Here is a 12,370-nt window from a genome sequence, read left to right as displayed (position 1 = left end):
CCGTTAACGCCACTGTCAGCCATGTCGCCCACTTCTCCAGCATGGTGCGCGTCGTCTTCAGGAAAGTCGACCGACGTGATACATCTCCAGACATCATACATTCAACAAATGGCTAGAGAATTTTCCAATATGAAACTTTTGTTTCTAAAAATATATTATGCCAATTAACCCATAATTTTCTCCTCCATCACTCGTGCCCAATGTTTCGTGTCCCCTTCGCCATCTCTTCATTTTTTCGCACTTTCTTCTTCTCATCGTTTTTTTTATCTCCGATGGCGTGTCATGTCGTTGCGTTTTGCACATTCTAATCTTGACTATCGATTGGTCATATTAGATGGTCTTTGTACATGAGTGCGCGACACCTTCTAGATATCCACTCCAACTGGCAGTTCGGACAACATACTAGTGGAAAATTCATTTTTTTTCACGAATGAGTCTAAATACCCTTACTAAAATATGCTTGCGGCACTCTACTCTTATTCACGACTGTCAAGCCATGTTTTCAGGCTCAGAAACACAAACTCAATTGAACTATAATAACAAAATGAAGCCGTATAAATTCAAGAAATGGGGTCAAATATTTCCAGCCGCAAAATATCTTGTTGCAAACCTATAATATATAAATGTAGGATTATACCAGTGAAAATTCAAAATCATATCCTCGTCCCGTGCGTGCCGGCGAAGGAAAGATCATGAGGCCCAGTGTGTCACGCTCACGCACCACACCAACGGCGTGAGCCGACCCGTCCAACTCCAACGGCCACCAACCAGCCGAACCCTCGACGGCGTCACCTTTGGAATCTCCTCCCCATATCCTGGATTTTTTGCGTGGTGGGGACGGACTCCGCGACCGCCTCTCCCCTCCCTTTTTTTTTTGAGGGAAGCCTCTCCCCTTCCTATCCGCTCCGGCCCCCACAAGTCACCCGTGCCGGTGCCGTAGCGCTTCTTCCTTCTCTCCCTCCCGTCCGAGCCGGCTCGGCTATAAAATCCCCGCCCCCTCCCGTCTCCTCTCCACACATCCGATCCGATCCAATCCAATCCAGCCCCCCTACGATCTCACCGGGAAACCTCCGATCCGAGCGAAGCGAAGGCTCTCTCGTCCTCCTCCTCAAGGTATGCGAGGCTACGGTTTCTTCTTCGCTCTCTCGTGCGTGCGTGCGTGCCCTTGGATCGATCGTTGCTAGCACCGCCCTCGATCCTGCTAGTCGTATGGATTTGGAGTAGATCTGTGGGTGGGTCGAGGCGTTATTGCTGTTGATCGATTGCAGCTCGTTCGGTTAGTCGTGGCTGATTAGGCCTGATTGTAGTTTTTTTTTTGTTTTTTAGGCCTGATTGTAGTTAACACGTCTCTCTTGATTATGCCGTGATTTTCGAGCAGATCTGCCGATTATGATGGGATTGCTGTGGGGTCGGTTCGTCTTAGTTCTGCTTGGTTGTTATTGTGGATTTTTGATTATGTACCGCTCATGAGCCTCATATGTTGAAGGGTACACCTTCGTGGTATTACTGGGATGCGATGCGATTGCTGTTGGTTCGGTTCATCTATCTCGTTATAGACTTAGTTAGCTACTTTCTGATTTTGTAGCCCTATGATCTGTGGAAGGATACACCTATGATTTGCTAGATTAATAGTTCAGCTTTGTAGTTGCTTGTAGCGTCCGTAGTTGGGCATTGAATTCAACTCTTAAATTCATGTCGGTTTGCCGATATTACTGTTGGTTTCTAGGCTTGTTGACAAGCTTCTCAGTACAACCAGATTACATCAGCTCCTATTGAAACTGCGCTGGTAGATATGCTATTCCCTCCGTCCCATAATATAACAGCGTTTTTGATACTAGTATAGTGTCAAAAACACTCTTATATTATGTCAATCCATTGGCTTGTTCTAGTGGCCAGCTCCTGGGCAGTTTGCTGTCAGCTCTCTAGCTGATTTCATCTCTGTTGCAATTTCATCTTTGTAGCATGGTGGCCATCTGGTTCATCTATTGTTTGACGTACTGCAGATATCCCTGTACTGTAACTTAATCTGCTTCTGTCTGCTTTGTATTTACAGATGCAGATCTTTGTGAAGACCCTCACCGGCAAGACCATCACCCTTGAGGTCGAGTCCTCTGACACCATTGACAATGTCAAGGCAAAGATCCAGGACAAGGAGGGCATCCCCCCGGACCAGCAGCGTCTCATCTTTGCTGGCAAGCAGCTCGAGGATGGCCGCACCCTTGCGGACTACAACATCCAGAAGGAGTCCACTCTCCACTTGGTGCTCAGGCTCCGTGGTGGTATGCAGATCTTTGTCAAGACCCTCACCGGCAAGACCATCACCCTGGAGGTTGAGTCCTCAGACACCATTGACAATGTGAAGGCCAAGATCCAGGACAAGGAGGGCATCCCCCCGGACCAGCAGCGCCTGATCTTTGCCGGCAAGCAGCTCGAGGATGGCCGCACCCTTGCGGATTACAACATCCAGAAGGAGTCCACCCTCCACTTGGTGCTCAGGCTCCGTGGTGGCATGCAGATATTTGTGAAGACCCTCACCGGCAAGACCATCACCCTGGAGGTGGAGTCATCTGACACCATCGACAACGTGAAGGCGAAGATCCAGGACAAGGAGGGCATTCCCCCGGACCAGCAGCGCCTCATCTTTGCTGGTAAGCAGCTTGAGGATGGCCGCACCTTGGCGGACTACAACATTCAGAAGGAGTCAACCCTTCACTTGGTGCTCCGTCTCCGTGGTGGCCAGTAAGCTCCTGGCCATGGAGCTGCTTTTGTCTCTGGGTTCACAAGTCTCGTCTTCGGTGTCCTTAAGGAGTCTGGTCTATGTCTGTCGTTGCCTGAACTGTCTTTGTTTCTATACCGTACTATGATGCAGTGTTATCGTTTGTATCTGCAAACTTCTGCTGGTGTGCAGCAGCTTTGATGAACTTAATATTAAGTGAGCCCTGAATTCAATCCATAATATTGTTTGTCTTGCCTGATGTTTCCTGTTGTGTTATGTGGTTTCTTGTGATATTTCTGATGCATTTGATCTGCTTTTGGCACATGTTTTCTGGTTGGTGACCTCTATGCTCTATCCTCTGAAATGCGTGTGTTCAAACAGATTTTGTTTTTTGTACTTGCCAACTTTCTGGCCTGTAGAATCCCTTTGATCCTCAAATTTTCTAAGATACGTGGAGTCCCGTGTGCTGGTCGTTGCCCCATTTTATTCAAACATATGTGTGTTCTTGCTGATCTTGTGCTTGTGTTGGCTGCATGACCCCTGATGCCCTCTCGCACAGGCGCGGCTGCTGTAGACGCGGCGACCTCCAGCCAAAGACGTGGGGCACCGGCGCTGCAATGTTGGGGCACCGGCGCTGCAATGTTGGGGCGTCCGGTGACAGTGAGGGTCGTTCCCTGTTGCTGGAGTTGCCGTTGCAAAGTGGGTGGACGTGGGCCGCTACAAGGGTCTAGCTTGCCACAATGACAATAAGACACGAGCTGAAGTTGCAACATGAGGTCTTGTTATAATTGCAACAAGTGAAAGAGGATAGGATCGTGAGATCGGACTGGTCACCCGGCCAATCTTTTCCAAAGATCAGCCGGCCGATCTTTTCCAAAGATCAGCCAGCCGACGAGTAGCAAGCCCTAAGAAAACAATGCTCACATGGTTTTGTTTGTCCCAATTTTCAATTATTGGTATGTAGCATTTTGGATAATGTATTTTTTCACAAGTGCAAAACTTCCAAGTTACATCATTTTTATGAAAAAATCTGGGCTATGCAATCGTATAAAAATCGCGTTGCGCAACCCATATGCCACTTTAACTACGTACCAACATGATCTAAACCTTAGTGTATCCCTGATCTACCACAAGCTGTTTCCGAGTTGCTATCTCTCTCTTGATACATCATCGCTACCTTTCTCTTGATACCTCCCATTCCTATCCAGTGGTTGGTTGATGAGATAGTGAGTGACAAAGACAAAAGGAAGATGAATTAATCAATCAACGATTGTCATCATTTGAAAAAGATGTCGGGAACAATAGGGAAAGTAAGAGAGGTTGCATAAATATGATGTAGTTTAGCTTCGGAAGTATTTGCGATAAAGGTGATACATTTGATGGCATGGAGAATTTGAGACCACATACCACGTGCAATGTTAGGTGCAAAGAGTTAATCCCGTTGAAGGTTAAAATTAATATACTAGTTAAAATTACACATGTGTATATATACATGTTGTAAGGAGACGAGGACCCAATATGATTTGAACTTCGATTTGTTTTTGTGTACCCTCTTATGATATCCATGCTAAAAAGTTATGTGTGACGAGCTAAGTTTTGAAGAATCTGTATCATATCCCACCTTATTTTAGGCGGAGACAGTGTATTAGGGTCTTCTAAGTTTTAGTGGCCTTCTTCGCAAGATAGTCGTAGTCGGCATTTCTTCTTGTAGGCTATGAAATTTGTAGTGTCGCCATGAAATGTGGAGGCGCTAGGGCTAGATGCCTTATTGATGCTGATTGTAAGCATTGCTCTCATTGTCTTTTATTTTTCTCTTTTAGTTATGTGGGTATGTTGACTCTGTGTTGCGATGCTTTATTAGATCGAGTTTACTTATTTTGTCTTACCTTAATGCTTTAATAAAAAACTATTATTGAAAAACACCTCTTATGTTTTACTACCTACATGGTGGCAATAACATGGCTATTATTTTCATACGCAATGTCATTACGCCGATATGATACCATATTCTGAATGAGGGCATATGGACATAATCATGTCATTTTCAAGCACCTAAAATGTTTGATAAATTTGATGTCACAAAATCTCTCTTTTTTTAATTAGTTTCCTTTTTTTAATTTATTGTTCATAAGGGTATAGGCACTACATGTATCAGCTTATTTGTCTGCCATGGCAGACGGCAAAGGAACCAAAAGCAGACGGCAAACTTCTTTGCTGTCTGTCGCTGACGGGAAAGAAAGCTACGATAAATAGGTTCTTTGCCGTCTGTGTCCTCAAAGCGGACGGCAAAAACCCTTTGTCGTTAGTGGCAGACGGCAAAGAATATGGACGGCAAATAACATGCGTTAGCCATGTTAGGTGGCTAACGGGAGGCTTTGCCGTCTGCTAGGGGACAGCAAACATGCCCTCCCCTTTGCTGTGTGCTATCTGATGTCAGGCACGCGTCATGCCCCCCCAAGCCTTTGCCGTCCGCCACAGACGGAGAACTCCTTTGATTTTTGCTAATCATTTATTGGTCATCTCTTTCTAACTAGTGTGACCGGTGTACATCCACGCACGATCACTCATCTTGCCTAGCTACTGGACAGACAAGAAATGTATATAATTCAGCATGTATATCCATCAGTTAATCTAGTTTGTCAATTTTAGTACGTCCATGCAACCTACACTCTAATAGGTAAAGATATGTCCTAATCCCACCCGAGTATGTGTGGATTGAGTACGTTCTCCATGCTTTACCCCATTCTGAGACAAAATTTCGGTAGCACCTCCCCGCTGTTCTCATGATACACGTCTCGCAAAAAGCCGAGAGAATGTGCATCCGGAGAACAACAGGGAGGCGCTGACGAAATTTTGTCTTGGAATGGGGTAGAGCATGGAGAACGTACCCAATCTACACATCCTCGGGCTGTCCGTGGAAATCGCTGGACAATCCGAATGAGTTATGTGATAAATATGCAACTGAATGCATATTTATCGATGCAACCCTTTCGGACGGGAGACACATACTGGTTACGCGACTTAGCATGAAAATGAAATCTACTGACATGATTAAAAGAGCGTAGGAGGTGAAGGTGGATTCGTAGCTCACCCTTGGCTATAGAGGAAGTAGTCGAACAATGGCGAGATCACAGACCAAAAACTTCGACCACGATGGCTCCAAGGAGATGAAATAGCACAAAGCCTGTAAATTTTAGCGATCAAGTCAAGAAAATTTACGACATCACATCACATAAAGTATCGACACTTCAAACTATGAAAAAAACTTCGACCCCTCGGTGATCCTCGACCCCGACCCCTCGACGATCCTCGACCCCTCGACGACCCTCGACCCTCGATCCCTCGGAGATCCTCGACCCTCGACCCCTCGACCTTCTTTTCCTTCTTTTCTTTCTTTTTCTACTTTTTCTACTTCTTTTTTTCATCTTCTTCAAGTTAATGCTTGCATAGGCGGGTGGTGGGGCGGCACGGCGCAGTGGCGAGGGCGGTGGGGGTCGGGGGCGGCGGCGGTGGCGATTGGGGTCGGGGGCGCGGTGGAGTGAGAGGGCAGAGAGAGTGGGAGGTGGGGTGGGGGCGGGCCGTTAGGTAGCGTTTGGTTTGCCGTCTGCTGGCAGACGGTAATGGGGTGGGGCTGATGGGCCATTAGGGTTTAGGCCTCCACTGGACCCCACCCATCTCTTTGGCGTCTACTAGCGGACGGCAAAAAAGGCTGATGGCAACTAGGCTCTTTGCCGTCAGCCATGTCTTTGCCGTTCGTTTTTTATAAGCAGATGGCAAAGGCCTTCTTTGTCGTCCGCTAGCAGACGACAAAGAGCTGACTGGTGGCAAATTCTTTGTTTCCGGTAGTGAGGGACACTGGGCAGCTACCACACCTTTCTCTAAAATCTTTACTAGTCAAAAAGGTTTACTAACACCTGAAAAGGCAAATAATGTTATTCCTGCGAGGACTACTCTTTTTCGTTTCTTTGCTGAAAGTTCAACATCAGAGACCAATACCTTGTGCATCTACATGGCATCAATTTATCAGATTCAACGAAAGGAGGTTGACAAATTTTCACTTGATATGCCGTATTATTATATGCATCCTCCTCGCATGGTAATTGCACCTTCACCAGGAGATGAGAACTCAGGGAGAGGAGAGACAAAGAAAAATCCAGGAAATGCAATGATGTGAAACTTCACCATCATTCTGTATTTATTTTGACTTGAGGTTTCACAATATGTTGTGGTTTATCTTTCATGGATTTGGTAACAGGTTCAGGGATTCAGGCTCCACAAGCTATTAATTTGTTTTGTTGCATAGCGGCAACAAACCAAAGAAATATATATCTTTTCCCTTTCACTCCACAAAAGGAAGATGTTATCAGCTGCATTTATCTACTAATTTGTATTGTGAACAAGATATATATTTGAATAATTTTGAAAGACATGCACCTACCCACCGACATGCTTCCGCGATGAAACCTTGCAGATATGATCACAAAACATCCAACTATAGTAGCCATCTCTATGGCGTAGAATCATAATAGTGTGAACTATTCTATGGAGACATGAGGCTGATTCATTTGTTTGCACCAAGTTGTGTAGGGTTGGGATGAATTAATTGATGTCTCATTATAAATCACCTGCATTGTAAACACCTTGCATGATCTAGTGAATGTCACCATCGTATGCCGGTGGCTTTTCCCACAAGGATTTCCATGTTAATACTAGGTGTTCCTGCTTTGAATTTTACTTCTTATTGCTTGTCGATTTGTAATATGTCATCTTACCTACTACGACGAACAAATTAACAGAATTATTGTATTTTCTTCAGTTTTTCAACTACCAGTCATTTATCTACCTACACACTATGTTCTTCTTCTTGCCTTCTTTATTTATACAAGCTATTCAATTTCCACACTAGAAGCGCTATCTACTACTATTATGTTGTGAATTCAAATTTGGTGATGCGGTTTCAGGCGGCACTATCCGTATGATACAAAATAGAGGTCTAAACACGAATAAGCATATTATATGAACTTTACGGTGGATTCACTGCCATGATGAGCAGATCGAGCTTAACACTTTTTGAGAGCTCGTGGCGTAGATCTCAGCTCGGCATGGGAGGCATTGGAACAAGCAAAGCTGCAAGAATGGCACCGAGCGGGAGAATCAAACAATATTCCATCTAATTACTTCTGTATGGGTATAGCGTACGGTATAGCATTTGCACTCACTTATCCTCCAATTATAGAGGTATGCGTGTATTTGACATAAAAATACTGAAACTTGCTTGAATATATCCATTTATTATGTGTCCTATTCCTGGCTTCGCCCCTGGCCCTGTTGCACTCGCCCCGTCGTGTGCTCTGCCACCCTTAGTGCACCCCGCTGCCCATTTTCTAACGGTCGCCAATGTTGCCTCTTGACTGTCCCTGCCAAACACTTCCTAATCTCTAGGATGTGTAGACAGAGACGGGAGATGTAGAATTATGTTTTGATTAGTAGATTTTACTTTAAATATTTTCTACATTGAGACGCAATGCACTATATGTTTAGTTGTAAGTCTCTGAGATGAATTTAGTTGAAAGTTTGAAATTGTAATTAGAAGTTCCTTATTTTCTCCAAGCAATGAATGATTTCCTGTAGTAGTGAAGGATTTTTCATGTTATGTTGTTCCTGTTTTGATTTTTACTTCCATTTGGAAGTCCATTTCTAACATGTCATCTTTTCCACCACTAGTATTTAACCCAATTATTGTACTTTCTTCGGGTTTATTTACCACCCTTGACCTGCGTACTCACCATGTTCCTTTCATGCTTTCTTTCTTCCAGGGTTGGTTACCTGACACTTTGCACAGTATTATTTCACGTGGCAAATGACGATTTTTATTTTTTGCAGGCAAACAGTGGCATAAACTAGTTCCATTGTCTAATCCCATTTGAAAATCATGGAGCTAGCATCGGCAAAAGGAAAATCATGGAACCTAGAACAGTATAGAATGTTATGGAATGTTGAGTGGCAAAACCTTAGTGTGACCAATAACTACAACATATCAAGCATCCACTTTACCCAAGCTTAGGGCTCTCGTAATAGTCATGTTCAACATTCAACCCTAATTATTAATCAATGTTGAACAACCAAACCGGCCAAAACAATCTTCCAAGTGGTTTAAAATTTCATTGATTTTTCTCAAATTGTATTAATTTTGAGGGTGAGTGAACCTTTTATCTTTCGCTCAAAAAGTTTTGGTAGTTCTATGCTAGAAAAGGACTTTGATCGTTCAATAGTAATATACCTTTTGGTAGGTCATTATTGTTCTCCTACTCACTACGTCTACAGTTTGATTCATGTGTACTTACATTTATTATTATTTTGCACCAAATATATTTTTGGCAAAATTATGACCTAACCGAGGTTAGAACCTGGGCTGGTTAGTTGCTGAAAATGGACTAACCATCAGGAAAAGAAAAAAAAATGTTATCTACATTGTGCGGCTAGATCTTCTTATCTAGTTGTTTGAATTCAAATTTATTCAAATTCAAACGAAAATTTCATTGATCTGTCTAAATTGATATTTTGGAAATTTTGACTATTTCGAGGGTCGCCATATTTGCTTTCATTTCGGAATTCAAAACCTGACAGATCACCCTACTTGCCTTGCTAGTCATCTATCCCCCTATTCCCTAGCGAGTTCATCTCACCTAGTCACCATACGATTAATCATATTTCAATCGTCAGACATTAACTACTGATTAATCTAGTGCCAAGATTTGTTCAGCTGCCCATGTCGCCATCTTGCACTACATCATTCCAGGTTTAGGCGCATGGTCCTTCTCCAACCTAATGCACCATCATCGTGCTACCGATTAATCAACTCATCTTAACACAGAAGCGCTCTATGATCGATCTGATATATCATACCCTGTCAAAGATGCACCACAAAGCCAGCTTCAATCTGCTGCCCTTACGTTGACAGATCAAGCTTCAGAAACCACGACTTTTACTTAACTCGGGCACTCGTCACGCCAAGTTGCACATCAATAAGCTGGAACAAATCCTTTTATAAAATACTTAACTAGAACAAATCATTTTGTTGCAATAAAGAGATAAGATAAACATGCATTGCAAGTAAACCCGGGTTTGAAATTTGATGTAGTCGAGTTGCAAGCTACGATGAAAGCAACTTGCAGCCAAAGCAAGGAAAGCATCTGCATCACACAGAGAACAAGGGCAGCAAGGCATGACGATTCCATATGCACGGAAGCTGGTGACGTGCGCTTATGATCAGCATTCCAGACCTTTGGGGGTTGGGGCAGCATGCTCGGTGATGATGTCGATCGTGCCCAGTCCATTGACAAAAGAATCATTCAACATAAACTGTGCATGCATCATGCATGTCTGCAAGTACTTCATGGACATCTGGCATATTTGCCTTTTCTGAAACCTCTCATGCCGAATTAACTACTTGAACAAAGATCTAGCAAAGATAAAAAGAACCATCCAACACAAAACTGTCCATGCATGTCTGCAGTTTTGCGTATGATGAGTTGAGCACGAGAACCCAACAATATCGTGTCCTGGCATGGATCCTCCAAAACTGATGTACTACACGAGGTGATCTCACAACAAGAACACTAGCTTATAAATAAAGGAGAAATAATTAATATTTCAAGAGAGGGGTAACAGAAGTGAGTACAAAAGAGAGTGAATGGGGCAATGCAATTCTTATTAAATGGAATATGGTGGTCCTATTTCTATTGGACAGTTGTAAATTCACAATGGCAAATGTTTGGTCAGGATGGATGGACTGGACAGGAATGATCTAGAATAGTAAAAAGTAGAGGAACCAACAATCTCTGTAGTCGGTCATGCATAACTACTTTTTAGTATCTGGTGCTATGACTCGACACACACACACACAAGCAATAAAATTAAGGCAAAGTTAATACTTGTAGAGAACGAAGCAAATGAATTTATGTTTGCAAGGACAGTTCCTTCCTTTCTTAGTTGAAAGTTCAACATCAGAGATCAACTGCTTGTACTTAACTTCTCCGGATATTGTATTTATTATTTGAACTATTTGAAATATTCAAGGTATATATAAGGGACGACTCCAACTGAAAAGACCATGACCTAAAAAGAGAGCCCACGAAACACAACAAAATAAGCAGAAAGGTGTGAACAGTAAATTCAAAAAAATTCAAAAGAAATCTGAAACTTTGTAACATCAGAGATGGTCGAACTTTGTAGGTTCTTGCAAGTTTTCATGCCAAAATATCATGTAGATAAAGATGTACAAATGAATTTTTAGATTTCAGTGGTAAAAGTGCTCAAAACTTCAAACACTGAAATCTTTTTCGTGTGTAGAGCTCCTCAAAACTTTATTTTGGTATGAAAACTTGCAAGAACCTACAAAATTTGATCATCTTTGATGTTGCAAAGTTTCAGATTTTTTTGATTTGTTTCTATATTTTTTTGATTTTACTGTTCATCACCCGGGAGCTGAAAAACCACTCTCCAAAACAAATGGAATTTTACCATCATTGTTTGCTTGCTTGATGTTGCTGCTTTGGGTTGTAGAATTTGATGTGGTTTATCTTGTGTAAAAAGAAGGTCATCTCATAAGTGCCAGCCTCTCAGTGTAGTAAGCCAAGCTATATTATAGTTTTCTGTTGAACTTTAAACAAACCAAAGCTAGATATTGTCATTTTCATTTGACAAAAAGAAAACGACTCATTTGCTAGAAAGAAAATTTGTTAACTAGATCTCATGAATGCCGTGTACTCATGGACACCTGGACAAAAATCTTGCTTATCTGGTCACACAACATTTGATTAGAGTACAATAGTCATCCCAGGCTATAGAAGATAAAATTTTATAGTGTGGGCTATTTCTATGGATACTAGATTTTCACCAAAATGTCAATGTTCATGACTTCAGCCTTTCCTCGGCCGCACCGAACAACCATGCTTGTCTTTGATTCCTTGTGAAGATTTTGAAAACATACTGAATCAAAACTCTAGCGGAACTACTAATTTATGGGTGCTGGTGTCAATTTCAACATATTAAATGGGTGGAACACAATACTTCCTTTTATCCACTTGTGGTGTCAGTGAGGTTGCTGGAATTTCAAGGCAATGAGGTGGTGGAGCTAAGAAAAGAAATCTTGCATGGAGCAGTAAGAGCCGCATGATAGATGCCCCCGACAAATGTTGAGACAGAGGCAGTGTTGGATGGGTTTTGGTTGGAAGCATCAAGAGATTAATTATTTTGGATTGGGGTTATACATATTTCGGAAGAACTGTGCCCCTCCGGGCTTAGAAGAACACTCGTCCGACAATTGCACCGGACGGGGGAAGGATGAGGTGATGCTGCAAAAGACAACGATGGTGGTCATGGTACATGCAATAATTGAAATACATTAAGCTTCAGAAACCACAATTACTCTATCTCGGGCACTCAGCACGCCAAGTTGCACACCAATAAAACTGGAACAATTATTTTCCTTGCATATATAGATACCATAAACATGTGCTACAAGTAATAAAGGCATGCTCTTGCACACCCAAGAAAAAAAACAACATGCCCTGCTCTGAACTTTGATGCAGTTGAGTTGCAGCCAATGCAAGGAGAGCCGGGATAAGATGCATGATGATTCCATATGCAAGT

The 12,370-nt window shown here is 42.7% G+C and overlaps 1 protein-coding gene across 1 annotated transcript; it reads left to right on the top strand.

Annotated features, from left to right (window-relative positions):
• Nucleotides 1-955: 955 nt before the first annotated feature.
• LOC119330396 (polyubiquitin 11) lies at nucleotides 956-2,968 on the top strand. The gene is made up of 2 exons (XM_037603505.1): nucleotides 956-1,113; nucleotides 2,054-2,968. Exon 2 carries the CDS (start codon nucleotides 2,054-2,056, stop codon nucleotides 2,741-2,743), a length of 690 nt encoding a protein of 229 aa, XP_037459402.1. The 5' UTR covers nucleotides 956-1,113; the 3' UTR covers nucleotides 2,744-2,968.
• Nucleotides 2,969-12,370: the final 9,402 nt, after the last annotated feature.

The sequence above is a fragment of the Triticum dicoccoides genome, chromosome 7A, assembly GCF_002162155.2.
Source record: "Triticum dicoccoides isolate Atlit2015 ecotype Zavitan chromosome 7A, WEW_v2.0, whole genome shotgun sequence".
In the NCBI taxonomy this organism is placed as follows: Eukaryota; Viridiplantae; Streptophyta; class Magnoliopsida; order Poales; family Poaceae; genus Triticum; species Triticum dicoccoides.
This window is presented reverse-complemented; position numbering and strand designations above follow the sequence as displayed.